Genomic DNA, 19,510 nt, shown 5'->3' with positions numbered 1-19,510 from the left:
TATATAATTAGGAGGAAACTACAGAGTTGTGTATTGCTTATATTCAGAAACTGGAATATAAGCTAGGCAGCATGAAGATGGTGATACTACAAAACAGAAATAATTTTAATAACACAGGTGTAAAAATTCCCTTTGTCCTGAATTTTGAAACTAAAAGATAACATCTTCATTCAGCAAGAATGGATTATCCCTAACCCTATTTTATGGGATTAGGGATAAGATCACTTGATTGACCATATCACAGATGCATGCCATTTAGAAGTATGCCAAGTAATAGCAAGGCATTTATTTTTTTTTCCCACCAATTCTTACCCACTGAATATGTGATTTATGTTTTTCCAGATCAGGAAGTTAGAAAGTTTAGTACTAAAAAAATGCTTTGCTGGTTTTCTTGTGATACTCCATCAGTTGTTAGTTTCTGTGTGGGAAGTTTCATGTAAGTGCTGATGTAGCTTCGATATCTCCAGGAAAAAGGCTGCAAACATTTTGGTTCCCTTAATATAGCTGTGTCTGTGAAGAAGGAAAAAAAAGACAATGAAGTCCTGTCAGGCTGTTCTGCTCTTAGAATTAGCAACATAATCTAGTGAAGTTTTCAGAGTCTTCAGAGGAATTTGCAAGATTGGTAACCCCAAAAAAGGACCCAGTGCACAGAAATGCTGGACATCCTTCAATTTGGTACTCCTCTGAAGGAGTCACTTCTGAAAATTTTTCCAGTGTTACATCCCCAAATTGCTATTTTCTGTAGCCATAAGTGTTGAGGCTGTAATGAGGAGAAACAGAAAGCAATTTGAGAATTACTGTAGTATTCTCCAATTTCTGCAGTTCAGCATGAGCAGACTTGGAAGCTGCACAAGTGTTCAGGCAACATGTTGAATAGTGTCTTGCCATGGTGCCTCGAAGAATGAGCAGTGGCTATTTGTGCCACTAGTTTTGGTCCCTGAAATATAGATACATCCTTATAGCCATTTATACAGAAAATCATCAAAATTTTTACATAGCCATGAGCCTGCATATCTACAACTCACATGCTTCAAAATGGATGCTGTGACAGAAGAGTGCCCATCCACATCACCATCTTTCAGACTAGAGGCAAGTTTCATTACCAGTGAAATGAAAATTGCCGGTGTGATGTATTTGAAGACTGTGTAGACAGTCAATGAAAAGCATATAGCAGTATACAACAGATTGGGAATTTTGCTTTCTACTTAACATAGCAAAAAGTTTGCTGGAGACAGGAGTTTTGGACTGTCAAATGCACAGCAAAGCTTCCCATCCAGCCATGGTCATTCATGGGTACCAAGGGACTTCAGTTCTTCTCCGTTCTCTAACAACACAAACAGACAAATAAAAGACACTTGCTTATTTTCTCATTCTGAGAGTGCTCCCCATCTTCAGCTGCTCCAATTGGAAGCATCATCACACTTTTCTGCCTAATGGTCTGGAACATTCTGGCCACAGGAATTGTTGAACCATCACGAATAAAGTCTGGGTCTTCTCCAAAAACTGAAATACGTGGGAAGAAAGAATTAATGATTAAATGAAATCAAAGTGCTTTTTTTTCTGTTACCATATATTTAAGCAGATAGCTGATACTAAGAGCTTCTAAGTAGAAATGGTTTTGAGTGTATAGCAAACTGGTTTCACAAATCGGCTGTACTCTACAAACCTCTGGTTTTCTATCAGCACAAAAATAAGTAAATGAGGTCTTTTGGCTACTCCTATTAAACATGCCCCAGTTTAGGAAGGTGTGAAAGATGTTGCCGACTTGTTCTATCAAAATCAATGAGATTATAGGGGTAAGTGGCTGTAGCACTGAATTGGGAAACCTCTTTTTCTCTTGATGAGGAAATTCCCCTGCACACCTCCAGACACATTAGGAAGTGAAAAAAAAAAAGAAGGAACACACCTGTTTTTATTGCCCTTCTTGCTGCTTTATATGATAGGTCATTAACATCAGCAAGCCAGGGCTTTGAACCCAAAGGCATAGATACTTTCAGTTTGTTTGGACTGTTCCTCTTGGAAAAGACAGCCTTCAAGTGTTCCACTACCTGCAGAGAAAACACTTTACAGTCAAAAGCTTTCATCTTCCTGAAACTCAAGCTTATACCCACATTCCCACTTCTCTTGGAAACAAATCAGTGCTAGAAACATTCAGTTTACTGCAAGTCAAAATTTGTGAGGTGCTAAGAGGGATTTAGTTTACACAAGAGAGGCCAAAGAAAAGGTTTGTCTCTCACCTGTTGTTTCACAACCAAAAGGTCCATGTGGGGGACCTGACGAATTGAGAATTTGCCAATTACTTTTGCTGGAATGACCGTTTTAATTCCTGGTTCATGAAAAGCTCCTTCAATCCCATGAATAGAGAGAGAAGGGTAACGCCACAGGTGTAGAAGTATTTCTTCCTTCAAAAAAAATTTTTTTTGAAAATATAAGGGATAACACTGAGCCATTCACAATTTATATAAACTAATGTGAAGAAACAGGCTTTTACCATCCTAAAATTTGTATTTGGAGACCTCTGTATTTTAAAGATGTTTGATTTTTAATTTAAACCCATGCACATGTATTTTCATTAAAAAAAATACTACTACTTTAAGTCATAGAAAGATTTGGATGATAACAATTTTTCATGCCAAATTAGAGAAATGGAGCATTATCTTAAAGTATCTTGATAGTAAATTTTTCTAGTGCAAAGTAGAATCAGAACACGTTCTGATCTGACTGTTTGTTTATCCCAGAACTAATCATGGGAAAAACCGTTCAGCCAGACCTCTCCTAGATGATATCAGTGAAGAAATTCTACTAATGAACATTAAATAATACAATAGGTAAGATGATAATTTTCAGTAACCAAGTTTTTTCTGGATAAGATGAAGAGGGGAAAGAAAATTATTATTCTAAGGAAGATAGGAGAAATATATGAATTATTAACTGGTCTTCATGCAGAACCTCAAGGTGCTGCTGCTTTCCTTCTACTCCTGTTTTGAGATTAGATCTTTATCTACACATAAAATTTGCACCACTTCATCCTCATATAGGTAAAGTATCAAAACTCAGATGGTGTAGTTACATTATACTTTTGTATTACTGATTATTACAGTCTAGCTTTAGCTAGCATGGAAGATTTTCATGGAAATAAAAGCATCCACGTTAGTACATCTTATACCAGTATAATTATATCAGTGATTAAAAAATGTATCACTCCTTTCCCCCAGCTCCCACTCTTGTGCAGAGAGATGTTTTGAAGCCAGACTTTACCTGCTGGTTTTTATTTAGAATATAATTTTTAATTTGCTGGTAAGGAGAGGCTTATAGCTTTGGGTGCTTTTTTTGGCAGACATAAAAATCTGTGTTAAACAAATAAAACCCACGCAAAACATATCTGCCTAAAGCTGCCTCCTGTTTTTCAGAGCTGAATACAACTTCTTTCCTACTATGTAACCTAAATACAGACATTTTATGCTTATTTTGTTTGGCTGGTTAGGCTTGACGGGAGAGAAGGGGTAGGCAATGAAGGGAGAGCAATACTGTTAGTTTTGCATTATTCCTTTTCATTGATTATTCATCTTTCATGTCACTTTCCCCAGATGCAGTGCCTTATATCTTCAGCAGACTAATTTTATTTACCTTTTACTTCTCAGTGCTACTTTATTTTATTCTGAGTTTACCATTGACTGAAAATATCTTTCGGTTTGGCTTTATACATAAATGCTACAAATGAGCGATTTAAATTCTTTCGGCAGAGTATTTATACAGATATTTTGTTACCTTGGTGCCAAAGATGAATTTTTTCACACCACTATTATTTTTATGCTCATCTAGATCAAATTCAATCGATTTGTATAATTTCCTCTCCTCCTCTCTCAGGGCAGCAATGCTGTCATAGATTCCAGGGATCTGAATATGACCTGTGGGATCCACAAGGCTGTCTACAAAATGAGATAGAGATATCAGTACAAATGGAACCTATTTCTTCCACTTGGCAACAGTAACACCTTTTTGCTTCTACCTAGCTCTTTACCAGATTAGTAAACCCAACAACTAACAACCGTTTGCATCCATCAAACTTGATGTATTTTCGTATTTATTAAGAAAACTACTGAGCTACTGTTTGTGTGTAGTGTGTGGTATGTCAGCCCAGCTTCTAACATGAAAACATCATCCCGAGACACTAATCATCATTAAAAAGCCAGGTTTTGTTATATGTGTATGTATTAAACTTGCCAGCAATCCTTAAATGTTCTTAATTGACACATGACTGACATCAGCTTAACATGTTTGAAGTCCTGGCCTTACTGAGGATGTTCCCTTCCTCAGCTGCTGTCACCATAGGTATGTTGAGGTTTGGAAATCTTCCTTCAATTAGACTTGCCTTATTCAGATAAATTAAACATGGTACTGATCTTTGTTAGGCTGATCCCTAGCCACTGCTTCCCAGTTACTCCCGAGCAGTGGTGTGTGTTATTACCCAGCAGAGCTATCAGATCCATCAAGGGTTCATGAATGATGCCTCCAAAAGTTCCAGAGTGAAGGTCCTTGCTGCCACATTCAACCTGTACCAAAACCACCGGTTACACATAAACACTCATCACCTTATTCTTCTGTGTTTGTTGTCCGCAGAGGCTGGTGGTTTCAGTTTTTTAAATGAGACCACAAATGAATAGAAATGATTATTTGTTTCTATTTATAAAATGGAAAACATGGAAAACATCATGTCAGGAACAATACACTTCGGTAAAGGGAAATGGGGCTCTGTTGTCAGCCACTAGAGAGAGAAATTCAGCTGTCTGTAGCACTTACATATTTCACAGAATGATAGATTATGCTGAGTTGGAAGGACCCACAAGGATCATCAAGTCCAACCCTTAGCCCTGCCCAGGACCATCCCCAAGAGTGACACCATGGGCCTGAGAGTATCATCCAAATGCTTCTTGAACTCTGTCAGTCTTGATGCTGTTACCACTTCTCTGGGGAGCCTGTTCCAGTGCACAACCATAAGGATTCCCCTCTATTCCCTCTTTTGCTTCAGTAAGATTAAATACATCATAAGTGAAACAGTTGAGTATTACTGTTTCTAACATTGGAGAATAAATTCTTTAAGGTATCTATCTTTTTTATTTAATGCAAAATCTTCATAACAAAAGCAAGAATGTATCTTAATTGTTTTATATTAAGAATATATGTCCAACCTTAATTCCAAATTGCAACAAATAAAAATTTATAGGTCTCTTGAATCATATGGTTTTAAAATAGAGGCATTTGGGTTATTAAATGAGTTTTTTCCAGACACATTTTCATACTTCAGTTTATCATAAAATATTTTCTTGCAACGAACTTGGTTATTTTTCTCAAAACCTCATTACAGCCAACTGTCTAGTAGCAGGCAGAGATAATTTTTGATGTTCTAATAGCATCATTTTTCTTAACCAAGATTTAGAAGAATGGAATGAAGGCTGTCAAGGCTCTTTTGGTTAAAAAAAAAAATTCATTATTTTTCAGGCATAAAGGTTAATGCAGACTTTCCTTTAGTTCTCGAGTTCTGTAATCTTCTCTCTGAATTCCTTTTATGCTTCATCAGGAAGCATTTCCAGATGAGAAATTTCTGCTCCTCATTTTGCAGTAGCTCACGTTGGCTGCTAAATATAGCACGTTGGCTACAGTGCACTTTTATTCACTCCTGTCAATGCTTACAAAAATCTTGTGTGGCTTTTAAACCCAAACATCCAAATAAACTGAGTTCCTTTAGGCAGATTCATTGCACTAAGCAGTATCTGCTGCAAAAGGGCAGAGCAGCAGAAGAAATGGTTTTGGAGAGAGTTGGAGGGGGGGTGTGTAGGGATGATGCTGCAAGAGAACAGAGTTGGTGTGCAGAGAGGAGGATGAGAAGAGAGTGGAAGAGTGGCAGGAGAGTAATGGAATAGGAAAGGGATCAAGGGGAGATAGGTAAGTGGAGAGATGATGATTGAAGAGAAGTTAATGGAAGTAAATAGGGCTAATTGAACTGAAATGAGGGGGGAAATCTGTAGAAGCCAAAAGGGATGCAGAAGAAAGCTCTGTAATTGTAAATATTAAGCTTTCCCTCAGTCATTCTCTGCACGTAGATGTAATTACGGCTACATCACTGCTACCTGTCAGAGGTTCAGTTCAAATGAACCTGTGTCCTTTACCTCCACAAAGAAGCAGGCATTTCCCCGACTCCCATATGTAAGGGCAGGCTTCTTGTTGCTGAGCCAGAGGTTGTCCGAAATTACAAAGTAATCAACATCAGAGAAAAAGCACTGATTTTCTTTTTCAAGTAAGTTTTCTAGCCCCAAGGACCCTGCTTCTTCCATGCCTTCTATTATGAACCTGAAGTTCACTGGCATAGCCTAAATTAATATTAGAAAATCTGGGTGAGAAAAAAGCGTTTTCAAAAATCAAAAAAATAAACTTTAAAATAGGAGCAGACTGGCTTGATGTAACATTGTGTTAAGAAAAGAAGGATGTAGGATATATATCTTGCTTCAGTAGAACATGCAGTGATAGACACATATAGGTTCCCAGAAAAACTTATTCTTTTCCTCATGTTTTTATCTACTTTTTGGTTTTGAAGGAGAGTGATATCTTTTGTGTGTGTTTTTTTCAGAAAATTTTCTGGAATGTTTCATTGGGCTTTCTCTCAGGGCTATTCAATACTCTAATGGCTTTGGAAGTTCTAACTGTGTAATAACAGTTGCATTTTCACAGAATACTTCCTGCCTCTTGTATTTCCACTCTTACTGCCCATGCAGGAACCACTGGCTGTGGTTTTCCCAGCTGTCAGAGACTGAAACGGTTCATGATTTATGCATTCTAGGATTGCCAAGGGACTTTTGCAGGCTTCTGCAGGACTTTTGCATTATACCTCTGATGTCCCATCAAAGCCCATCCCCCCCTCTGCCAATCTTAAAAGGTGGGAAAAACCCTTTTAAAAGGCCCCACACAGGAACTCTTCGCAGGCCCAGGAGATGTTGGAGGTTCGTGACATGGCCTGTGACACTAACCATGGATATAATAACTCATAACTTCTTTGAGTGTGGGGGCTTCCCTCCTTCACCCCCAATGAATTAAGGCCACCACTTCAACTGACAGACATGGAAGCTGCAACTACCGAGTTTCATCTCTGGACCCCGTGGGCGGTGACTATAGATACCTTTCCACTCTTATCTTTTCTTTCCCTTACTCTCCCTTACCCTTATCTTGTCTTTCCTTTCTCTCCCTTATGCATTTTCCCCCCCAGAAGTTATCCCTATGCCATATTGTTATAGATGATATAGAGGATGACACCCAATATGCTAACATACCTGTTCAAACAAAATTGTTAAAATGAATCTATATATGTTTAAAATAAACCCTACCTATATATGTTTTCAAACACTGATTATTCAGTGTCGTTTCACTCTAATCCACCCCAAGGGAATTATTGATAAGAACCTGGGTTACCCCCTCCCCCCTTTTTCTGGGGCGGGTCGTAACACCAGCATGTTGTCTATCACCAGATTTACATGGTGATAAAAGTGTTGCCACTGATTCTACTATAACTGTCCTTTTAGCACTCATGAATTTGCATGCCTGCTGGTTGATAAGGATGCATTTCCAAGAGTAGTTAGGAGAACCTTTATTATGGAATAGTGGGAGTTGGAAACGCTGACACATCTGTAGGAGATATGAATTTCAACTTAGTTTCCTGTTACAATTCACTTTCTCATTACAGGTTTTAAGATGTTTTGTCTTTAGATTCAATGTTCAGATTAAAGGCAAGAATAAATGTGTAAAATTAAATGAACTTGTGTCACTGATGGTTCATTGACCAGCCACAAAAATTTTAGAAAAAAATTGTCCATGAATATTGTTTGATGGCCTGTGGTGTTTTCTAGAAAGGCTTCAAAAGACAAAGATTTCTTTTTGCTTGCTTGTTAAAATGTCAAAATAGCTACACAGTGATTTAAAAAACTGGAAAGATGCATAAAGTCAGACCCACAACCATATCTACTTACAACAACTACTCTTTAGGCAAATAACATGTGTGTTTGCTAGCACTTAAGAGACACCGAGGTCTAGTCAGTACTATAGATGCAAGAAAAATGTGCTTTCCAGAACCTTGAAAGAGGACTTTAAAAAAAACCAAGACTTAATGCTCAATTTGTGCCGCAAAGTCGTAAAAATGGCACAAAACTGTTCCTCGACACAAAACTGTTCCTCAGCACTCTAAAAGAACATGTAGTGCAAATTCACCTTAAAGGACGCTATTCAGAGAAACTAAGATTTTTTTCCCCAGCTGTTTAGATTCTGCAAGGACTTTATGAAGCTCTTCTAACATTTTATTGTCAAAAATGCCCTTCTTACTAAATTCTTAATTCCCAGCACTGGAGAAGACAGAGATGAACGCATGCTATAGAGTCTGTTGTGACACTGAAATAGTCAAAAGCCATACAAATTAATTTGGGGTTTGATTTCAGCACAGACAGAGAGCAGGACGCCTATAGCCTCAAATATAGAAACAAAATGAAGTGTTGCTGGCAGGAAGCAGCAGCAGCTATGTCAGACTGATTTGAAAACAGGTTAAGGCTCTAAACTAATCCTGTAATGTACCTCTGTGCAGAACAGAGTTCCTTATGGCCCAATTACTTTCTTTGAAACTATCAAACTACATAACCTGAAATATTAAAGTGTTGCTGTACTATAAGGTCCTTGAGCTAAGACTCTCAGAATCCTCCCCAGAAGCCTCAGAAAAAGGAAAAGGGAATCACTATTATTGAACTTTTGAATTCCTGTTAGAGTAGAAATGTCTGCCCAGGGCAGAAAAGAGCCCCCAGCTACAGTAAGGTAAGTAAATTAAAGACAAAGATTTCTCAGAGATTAATTTTTGCTTTCCAACAATCATTAAGAAAATAGCTTGCATCATTTGCCAGAAGCTCCCAAAACCAAAGATGATACTTTAGATAGATAATCCTTTCTGTCTGACAATATTTTCCTTGCAAAAGCTGCCTCTCTCATATGGAGACTTCAGTGATGAATGATGCATTAATGCCCATGCTTCACTACTGAGAAAAATGTGAAAACAAGCTCTGGTAAAAAACTCAGTCCTTTTACTTTTGCAAACTGCTTCCCTCCAGTTAAAAGTATCAAACTCCCTGCTGCAGAGAACATCTATTTGCATTTGGATTGTCTGTGTGGTTCCCAAGTATGTTCTCAGACAGTCTGGGGAGGGACTGATTTCAGCAGATATTGTGTAGGTACAGGACTATCGATAAATTGATAGCTAGCTACCAAAAATGTCATAATGCCATAACATACATATACACAGCACTGAATGCAATAGGTGGACCACATGCAAATATGATGATTTAAACCCAAGAATCAGACAAGCACCTGATGTGACCCCAGGTTTACTAAATTGACAGTGGCTCCCAGTGCTGCAAGTCTGTCTGCTGCCAATGCCATCATTCGTACTACTTCTTTCCTCAGATCTGGTTGAACAGAATCGCTTTCCACAGCCACCCATTCCTTAAGATTCTGCACAGAAAGAAAAATGCAGTTAGATGACCCAGAATGTTATAGTGTCTTGCCCTTGACATCTGAAATCTCTCACTGGAAGACGGTTTCCTTTCTGTATCATCACAGCAATGTTGTAGATGCTCTAAGGTTTCAGAATAAAGATGAATTGCTTATATGTTTCCCCAGGGTTGGGATTCCTGATTTTCTAAACGGGGAGGATGCTCACACTTAGGCATTCACATCATCAACCATGGATTTAAAATCCAGTGGAAAAGGAGGTAGATGCTGACTAGTTTATATTGTAGGAATTGCGTTGTATACGAGCTACCTTAGTGGCACTCGCTCGTAAGGATTCAGAAGTGCTCGTAGTTTTAAAGCATAACTGATACTGACTGGACTAATTATGTTTCTGCCTTTTCACAGTGGGCTGACAAAAATGAAAGCACAAACCAGCATGGGACCAAGATTTCTCTCCTCGTCAAGAGCAAACCTACAACAATCAGTTCTGATGTAAAACAAGAGAGCAAGCATCCTATCTGGCTTGCATCTACCATGCCGGTGCGTTTTGGCTTAGTGGAGCCTCTCTCTGCACCCACTCAAAGGATGCCCACCATCATCTCTTTTGTGGAAGTCCATGCAAATCCCTCTTTCACCACTAGGGTCCCCAGCACAGTCCATTCCCTTGCAGCCTTGCTTTGTGAAGTGCATGTTGCACTCTTGATGCCAGACTTGGAATACTGCTCACTACCTTAGTGACAAACACTTCTCCAGAACATAGAGCACAGGCCTCTGGGGTACCAGCTCTGTACTCACCATTTCATGGCAATATAGTTCCTACCTCAATGAAATCACTTTGATGTGCATCAATGTACTGGAAGATCTCTATCTCCAGAGCTGAAGTGGATGAGGAGGACATTACTGCCTTAGTGAGCAACGGAGGGGTGAGCTGAATGCTATCTGAAAGTTTAGGATAAAATTCAATATGTTACAGACATCATGCACTTCTTTTCAGTGCTAGAAAGCATAGACAATTACAAAGTGCTGATCCTATTTAAGTCTCATTTAATCTCTTCAATCCAGGAGAAAGGCTACCTGCAATATTTTTTCACATAAAACCTTCAATTGACTCATAGTCAAGTTACTGAAACGAAAAATTGAAAAAACGACCAAAGACTGAGCAGCTTTACAGTTTCTACATTATAAGTAAATTAGGGGAAATATTTTCTAAAGAAACATTTGTTGCATCAGTTTTCAATGCACAAATGTCAAGTTGAATGTTCTGGGAAGACTTGCACCCAACACCAACAGCCCAGGGGACTCATCTCTCTTTCTTCATTTCCAGAATCATAGAACATGCTGAGTTGGAAGGGACCCACAAGGATCATGGAGTTCAATTCCTGGCCCTGCACAGGATAACTCCAAGAATCACACCATGTACCTGAGAGCATTGTCCAGACGGTTCCTGAACTCAGACAGGCTTGGTGCTGTGACCACTTCCCTGGGGAGCCTGTTCCAGTGCCCAACCACTCTCTGGGTGAAAAACCTTTTCCTGATATTCAGTCTAAACCTCCCTTGACACAACTTCAGGCCATTCCCTTGAGTCACTGATCACCAGAGAGAAGAGATCAGTGCCTGCCCTTCCATTTTCCCTCACAAGGAGGTTGTAGACTGCAGTGAGGTCTCCCCTCACTCTCCTCTTCTCCAGGCTCAACAGACCAAGTAACCTCAGCTGTTCCTCCTGTGGCTTCCCCTCGAGGCCCTTCACCATCCTTGCTACCCTCCTTTGGACACTCTCTAAGAGCTTAATATCTTTCTTACATTGTGGTGCCCAAAATTGCATACTATAATCAAGGTGAGGCTGCACCAGTGCAGGTAGAGCAGGACAATCCCCTCTCTTGATCAGCTGGTGATGTTTTGTCTGATGCACCCCAGGACATGATTGGCCCTCCTGGCTGCCAGAGGGAGGGAGAAAAATTAATTAACTAACACACATTGCATATTTTACATGAATAAGGGAGAACAAGCCTGATACTGAAAAAAATAGCTTTTGTGTTTGAATAAGAACAGTGTCAATACTGAAACACTTGATAAGTGCAGAAGGCATTTAGTACTTGCAAAGCTCTCTGCCATCTTGTTTTTGACAAGGTAAGTAAAGATTTAAAAAACATAAGATTTTAAAGTGTGTTTTTCTTCATTCCTGCAATTTCCCCTCCATGTTTCCTTGAAGTTGTTGCTGTAGTGTCTTAAATTGGTAGAGTAATACTTGAATGTTAGATACTTGGTTGGGCTAAATTCAGAATAGCTGCTGTATTGGGCTGTGATAGGATGGACTCCAAGGTCAAAACCTAATACTTTTATTCTAAAAATATTCTATCCTGGTAACAAAATGTGTAGTTCCAAGTCCATCCATAATTCCTTAACTTTGATGCATCACTAAGGTGATAGGCTATGGTAATATTAATAATTTCAATTATGTTTCTCTGACAGAGAAGAAAGATTGAAGACCCAAGCATGATGAACAAGATGAGGGAAACATTGTTCATTTTGGCTGGAGATCCTGGCTGTATGAAGGATGGGCCCCATTTTCCAACCTTCCCTTAGAAGCAAGGTTGCAAGGTTTACTTCACTTTATGAAGTAAAGCTTTGAAAAGGCCTGTGAAGTAGATGTTATCCTCAGTGTCCATTTCCTGAAACTGGAAACACTAATATTGAAAGTGATCAAATGCTGATTTTGCAGGAGAGCAAAGCTGCAAAGCACTGCTGTGGAGATGACTTGTTAACTGAGAGAAGAAAATCTAAATTTGGGTGTAATTTTTAGGATGAAGAGATTAAATGTAGGCATATTATTTAAATGTAGAACTATTTTTTAAATACTAATACATACTGAGGAAAAGAAACCCCATCTTAAGTGATGATCAAAGTACCATTTTCTTCTCACATTGTTTTCTCCATAAAAAGGTGAACACTACCTCCAAGAGGTGGATCTAATCAACAATCCCCTTCAGATATTATCATCACCAGTCACAACAGCAGCAATTTGGCCTAAAGCAAAAGGGATTATTACAGGAATTTTTGAGGCAGCATGGAAAAAAAATCAGGACATTTCCAAAGAGACAAAGCAGTTTCTGGGATTTAGCAACAAAGATGTGGTGGAGGATGAGGTTTTTATAGCTTAGATTATAGTAATTTCTGGATTGAACTTCTGTGGGTAAGGCTTAACAACAGTTCTGCAACAAGCACCCCAGACTTAAACACCCCAGTCTGGCTATTTCTTCCAGCCTTGGACTGTGCAAGTGGCTGCAAATATTTGGCAACTGTCCCTTTTACAGAGGACAATAGGAAGTAAGAACAAGATCACAGAAATGGTCAGGAGAACTTCCCAGGCTGCACAGGATTGAGGAGAGAGGACCAGGAGTCCCAGACTGGGATGGTGCTAACTGGTCTCTGATGAACTGAGTTTCCCTGACACAGACAAGATGCTGGCACTTGCTTGGGCAGTGCCCGGGAAGATACCTGAGCCGAAACACTGCAGGTCATGTCTGAAAGGGGCCCAAGGTTCCTTGACCAATATTAAGTAAAAGCTGACTGTTTATTTTTGCTTCTCTTTTTGTTGCTGTGTGCTTTTGGGAGGCCAGGCAATGGCTCTGCTTGTGTGATGTTGCTCAATCTCACTTTAGCCAGCAGTGGGTTCCAAGAGAGCAAAGTTATCTTCACATTGGCCCTTTTGACAGATAGAGTGTATTCCACCTGTGAGCTGCGTCTTGCAGAGGGGAGCTGGTTCCCACACAAGCTGAGGAGAGGATGGGACCCCGACAGATGCATTTGTGAAGGGCTCCAAAAAAGTGCAAGGCATTGCACCTCCAGAAGAGAGTGATAGGAACGGGCATTGTGTAGGAGAACAACAGGATTATGAAAGCTGGAAGGAACAGCTTTAGAAGAAGACTCACCACAGCAGCGGCTTCTTGGAATCGATCAAAGCAGAGAAAAACAACTCCTTGCATTTTTATTGTAACGGTTTCCCCCTGAGTTATGTATCTCCCCTGGTCCACGTGGTTCCCCCCCACTTACAGTGTGGTCACTGATCCAAAAATGGGATGAAACCTAGTTTTGCCATGGGCATTGCAAACAGACAAGTCAAGAGATCCCAGCATGTGAGGGATTTAATCAGATATTTGTCTAGAGAGACTTCAGGGCCATTATCTTCATCTACCACAAAGCCTGCTGGATGCCTCAGTTTCACACATATTTCACTTATCCTTTATACCTTTCCATTTCCAAACTTCAATTTGGAAAACATTTGCAACAGAGGCCACTGAATGCACACTCATTTAACCCTACTGTAGAAAACTAGACAGGCTTCTCCAGATTCAGTTATGTACAAAGTAGACATTTTGGTTATGCCACAATTGAACAAGGAGCATCATAGCACAGGTCAGAACAGATTACTGCTAGAGTAACCAAACTCATGCAATGGGTTTACGTATCAGTATCTCCAGTCAATATGATTTTACCTCTTTCTAATAAAATATTCAATTTTGCTGAATTCTATGCATTTCCACTCTAAAAAGAATGAGTATATATATATATATATATACATGTATATATGTAGTTGTCACCTTATGGTGACTTGAATAAACACGTACCTTTTAATATCAGAATCACAAAATGGCTGCTAATACAGGGGATATATGCAGTGGTGATGGTATCTTTTTCTTTTTATCTTGGTTACATGCAAATCACCTGGAAAGATGCAGACAAGAGACAAATGTCTTCATCATGTTTCATTAGCATCTAACAGTTTAAGAAAATAAAACAAGGAAACTAAAATGCCATAAAGGAAAAAAAAAATAAAGCAAACAAATAAAATATTCTAGGGATATTTTAAATTATTCTATGATATTTTTGAAACAGACAAACGTCAAGAAAAGCTTATAGAATATCACAAAAATAGTCTCTTTCATAAACAAAAGTAAGTATGAACAGTGGCAACGTTTAGAAAATGAATGTGAGGACATACTTACAGATTAACAGAGTGCAGAAATTATTAATAATTCAAACAAGAAATAAGGTAGCAGCTACGTTTTGCTGTACTTGAGGGAGAGAGGGGAGTAGCTGGTGGAACTTCATGGTAATGCACTAGTAATACACAGACAATGGTGCTCAAAAGCATTTGGATCGCAACTGGAAAAGCTTATGTAGAAAAGGGAGTCAGTTTAATAAAGCTGTAGAAAGATTTCAGGCAAGGCTAAAACAGCTCAGTGTTATGAGGAGGGGAAAAATTATTTGAAAGGATAATAAAGCCAGGAGTGCGGGGAACGTCAAACAAAGACTTCAGTGTTCAGTTTCAATTGTATTTTATCTGATGTCATTTTAAGGAGCAGTAGCTGCTTTATAGAAAAATGTAGTATGCCTATTTCTAGAAATAGTGTACGGCAGTCAGCCGTGCATTTTCTCTTCCTTCATTCCTTAGTAGTAAGAACATTTTGTATCTCACTTCCTCTCATCCCGTTAAGCACTGTTAAAAGAAAACTTAGTGTTCTTGGGCGGTCATTTAACAAGAAATCCGAGTTGATTTTTTAACTAGGATGACTGATAAAATATCAACTGAACGTATAAACATGTGAGAAGCAGCTCCTGAATGTGCTTTGATGCCCTCCTTGTCACTCCTGAAGTGTGTGCTTCATGGGCTTTTCTCCCTGGGATGCAGCACTTCAGGTGCGTGCAGGGACAGGGGTGCCAATGAAAACTGAACATTTTGCAACCAACATAGAGGAAAACAAAGTCAGAATTCACCCAGTTTGCAAATAACGTAAAGAACATTTGACATGAAAGGAAATAAGGATGTGTACAGCAGTAGGAATTAATTTACCAAATCAATTACTCCATTGAAAGGAACATTCCCTCTAAGCAATCATGTCAAGGAAGATAACAGAGAATGGGGTTATTTAACTTCCTTTAACAACATTCATTGATAGGTGGCATACCTTTGGTGGAAGCAGGCAATCAAGCCTTAGTCACCTCTCTAGCTGACTAGGTGAGACCCTTGGAGGAGGAGGAGCAGGATGATAACTCTTCATGTGACAGTTCTTGAGTCCAGTCCTGACCACTTGCTGACACTGTTGTTATAATGACCAGGAGCTGCAGAGATCCAAACACCTGCAGGGGAATGAACAGCAGATCACAGTGCTGACTGCATTTGAAGATGATTAAAGAAATAATATCAAATTCAATAAACTGTGTAACAGCAATGAAAATGTTTGGTGGGAAGCATAGGTAAGATCTGGCACTTCCTGGGAGGTGATACTGCAACACCCAGTCCTACTTCCAGCAGTTGGAAGTAAGCTGTTAAACTTAGTAAACAAGTTAAACTGTTGCAATATAAGTCACGTTAAAGGTGTTTTGCAGAATGGTAATGACTAGCCATGCCCTTGTTCAAGCCAACCCTGTTTATTAGTTCTGCTTTGCTGTAATACAGACAATGTGTAACACGGAAGTCCCTATCTCTTTGTGCTCTTGGTTTGGAGCTGCCTTTATTGCTACTGATGAGAGCCTGAACTGTAAAGATCTCCTCTTCCAGCTGCAGAACTGGACTTTTTATCTCAGTTCACTGATAAGTTCTGCAGTTAACGAAGGGATAGTTTTAAGTTAAACATTAATGTTTGGTTTAGATGGTCATTTCTGCTTCTCTATCATATAATAATCCAAGCAGGATGGCCAAATCACTAACACATCAAGCCATGAGAAATTTTCCCTTCTCCTTTTCCTCCTCCTTTTCTCCCTGGAAGTCCAATATCCCAGCAGGAATCCCAGTGCCAGAAAGCACTTCAGCATTGCTGATTAGTGTTGCTGCTTTACAGTAGCATTTTGGAGGACTTAGAGAAAAGAGATGGATTTCGCTTTGACTTGAAAACTGGAAAAGAAAGAATACATTTCTGTTGAGGAGAAGCATTTCTCCCAGGAAGTAGTACTGCTCTTCGTACCCACTGTAGAGGAGTAATTCACTATTTACCAAAGAAAATTTTCTGCACATTTGTTTGCAATCAGATAAACACTGGTATAAAAAGATTCTCCATGGAAAGACAGCTGTGTTGCCTCTTGCTCTTTTCATGGCAAAAAGGTTCTTTGGAAGGAACTGTGGGATGTACAGTACTTGTACTTGCCTTGTATTGACTTACATGTAGATAGCCTCACGATCTTCTTACTGCCAGTTCTCCTATAGCAGAAGGCTGCTGAACTTGTAACAAATTTTAGGTGCTTGTGTCTGCACACAAGTTTCTGTCCTTAGGGTCCTCTGTCCATTTTGAAAGAACTGCTATTGCCGTGATCAAATTCAATAATAAGCATCAGTTTTCAAAGGGAGGTCCAGGTCCCGTCTTGGAGCCCTAAAAAGACCTTTCCTTCTTTTAAGTACTTGTTCTTCATTTGATCAGTGTGTAAAAACTCCTTTTTGCAAATGTAATGCAAAAGTTGAGGGGAAATTAAATGTTTATTTACATTTATATAAAACAATTCTATTTTTACATGAACCCTGGCTTCATCTATCCTAACTGTAAATGTTTCACACTGGAGTTATTCCTGAACTACAATAGTGCAAGTGAGATTAAAAATAGATCTACTAAATACAGTCATTCAACTATTTGTTTATTTATCATTTAATACTACCGAGGAACTATACTATTGTGGAAAAAGAAAAAAAGCTATTATTACCTTGTAGCTTATTATTTCATTGCTAATTGTCCCTTATTTTATAACTTATAATTTGGGACAAGGTTTAGGGTCCACAATATAAGAGATTTATTTTTTTTTGTAATCATTATTCCATTTATGGAGTATCATAAACATTGCCAACATTGTTTCAAAGCATTTTTAAATGTAGGCAGGTTTATCTCCTTAATAAAAACACCCTTTGATGGTAGCTGATTAACTACAAGAAATTAAAGAACAAACTCGAATAGTTAGGCTGAGTGTTGGCATGGACAACTCTTTGGAATACAGTGTTTAAGAAGGAGGAAATAGATTGATTAAAAGAAAATAAGAGCAGAAATAAAAATAGGATAGAGAGAGGAAAAAAGCATCCCTGTCTTCGTTTCTCTTTTGCTTTGAAAATTTAAGCTATCTAGGACAGAGATGGTCTCCTACTTTGTGTTTCTATTACTACATCAGGGTAGTGCCCTCAGCTGGTTACAAAATGATGGTACAAACAAGAGCAACTTCATTTCACTGGCACTTCAGCAGAATTAGCACGTTTTAATTGTTACCTTAATTAAAAAGGTATCTTAAGTAATTACAATCTAAAATTTGAGGGAGCAAATATGTAAGAAATATGCTGTTAGGAGCAATATTTCATTGACAGCTAAATTACACGATGGTTTTCAATGCTACCTGTCACTCTATAAGCAACTACCTCTAGCTCAAGCCAGCTATTTTTATTTTCTTGAAGGTGTATTGCAGAAAAGCAGGAATGATATTGTAATGTCATAATCAGTGGCACCTTGTTATTCTTGCAGCTTGCTGTCATTTCTCAGTATGCTGCCTTAATATAACTTACCACTGTATCTTCAAAGTATTAATGTGGAATAGAGGGGCCCTTTCACACAATTCCCCAAATCTCTCTCCCCTGTAGGTATTTCTACCTCTGCTCCCTGTCCAGCAGCAGCAAGCCCTTTCACCTCTTCATTCCTTCCCACTTCACACCACAGTTGGAAGAGTATTTCACAGCCATTGTCTTTCAGAATAATCACAGCTGATGCCAGAACCTGGGACCACAAGTTAAGCAATATTGTCGACTGCAAGAGCTTGTAAGGCAGTGAAATGAGATTGTGCTGGTAGAGAGACAAAGACCCCCAAGACCCTGAATTAGTAGTTGTTACCTGAATGTCAATAATCACACCTGGGTATGTCACCGGAAGGAGTTTGGTTTAGAAAAGGTCTCCTTATCCAGGCAAGATATCTCACAGTGCTTCACAAAGGCCAATCCTCTTTATGGAGCAATGGTGCTCAGCACCTTCCAGGAGCAGGGCCAAAAATATTTGAGATACTCTGTAAAGGAAGAACAGTAACATGGAGCCTTCTCAACACATGGTGGCTCATGAAGCAAGCTCTCTGTACCCAGAGCTCCAAGCATACAGGCTTTAAGTGGTAAGAGAAACAAACAAGTTCTTGTCCAGTACCTTTTCCAGTACACTGCCCTAAGTGCTAGGATAGGAGACAATCTTATTTTTCCAAGGACAACATTGTAAATTCATTTTGCTTAATGATTAAGCAAAAACATCTTCAGGTATTAATCACACTGAAACAACGGCAAGAGGTTATTCCCATCTTGATATCCTTTAGGTGGCTTTGCTCAGTGAGATAGCATCAGTGTTCCCTTAGGGTGATTAATGCTCTCCTTGCAGGTGAGGTTTTTATCCAACTGATAACTCATAGTTATTCCCAGACCCATCAGAGACTGACTTTTTGAGTTCACAGGGTGAAGCTGACACTAACCGTGCAGTATTATGTTTATGCATGTCTTCATACTTCCTCCTCCCAACTTTCTGTGAGGTCCAGGAATTGGCAGAGACAGGGCATGAGTCGCTGAGGTGGTGGTATGCATGGTGTCCTTCAAGGCACGCGTCTGGAGTACTACAAAGTTAACTCAGTTTGACATTTCGCTGGCTTCTGCATCTCAGCTGGGTGTCTCAGAGCTGCAGCCTCTGAAAAAAGGCTTAGGAGTATTTTTCCGTTGCAGTCCTCCTGTCATTGAAGTGTATTTGGGAGAAGGCCAAAGCAAGCAGATAGGTTCTTCTCTCGACAAATACAAGTTGCTTTTAAATAGCTTAAAAATGAAGGAACCCACTGTTTATAGATATATATGAACATATATATATACACACACTCACAACAGTGTTGCATCTCGTGCCAAGAGATGTTACCATTGCGAAGTCTTTGTGATAGTGACCTCCTCAGGGAGGAGTGTGAGATATTTCGTAGCTCATCTCTTCTATCAAAGTGC

General features: G+C 39.2%; 1 protein-coding gene across 1 annotated transcript; it reads right to left on the bottom strand.

The window, feature by feature from the left end:
• Positions 1-377: 377 nt before the first annotated feature.
• On the bottom strand, positions 378-18,408 carry LOC113950719 (beta-Ala-His dipeptidase-like). Its single transcript, XM_027650827.1, has 12 exons — positions 18,387-18,408; positions 15,501-15,672; positions 14,160-14,256; positions 10,355-10,462; positions 9,391-9,534; positions 6,168-6,368; positions 4,469-4,553; positions 3,769-3,929; positions 2,238-2,402; positions 1,907-2,048; positions 1,356-1,503; positions 378-510 (listed from the first exon to the last, which is right to left on the bottom strand). Exons 4-12 carry the CDS (start codon positions 10,430-10,432, stop codon positions 405-407), a joined length of 1,230 nt encoding a protein of 409 aa, XP_027506628.1. The 5' UTR covers positions 10,433-10,462; positions 14,160-14,256; positions 15,501-15,672; positions 18,387-18,408; the 3' UTR covers positions 378-404.
• Positions 18,409-19,510: the final 1,102 nt, after the last annotated feature.

This window comes from Corapipo altera, unplaced genomic scaffold, assembly GCF_003945725.1.
Source record: "Corapipo altera isolate COAL_440 unplaced genomic scaffold, ASM394572v1 24, whole genome shotgun sequence".
NCBI classification, from domain to species: Eukaryota; Metazoa; Chordata; class Aves; order Passeriformes; family Pipridae; genus Corapipo; species Corapipo altera.
Note: the sequence above shows the minus strand (reverse complement) of the source record. Positions and strands in the feature narration are given on the sequence as shown.

Bases quoted from the DNA above. Each gene is read 5' to 3' on its own strand.
- LOC113950719 (XM_027650827.1), bottom strand. From the start codon at position 10,432: ATGTCCTCCTCATCCACTTCAGCTCTGGAGATAGAGATCTTCCAGTAC. The intron at 4,554-6,167 runs GTAAAGGACACA...GTTTTGGTACAG, and splicing joins ATGCCTGCTTCTTTGTGGAG to GTTGAATGTGGCAGCAAGGA. The intron at 3,930-4,468 runs GTAATAACACAC...CTCATTTTGTAG, and splicing joins GGATCTGATAGCTCTGCTGG to ACAGCCTTGTGGATCCCACA.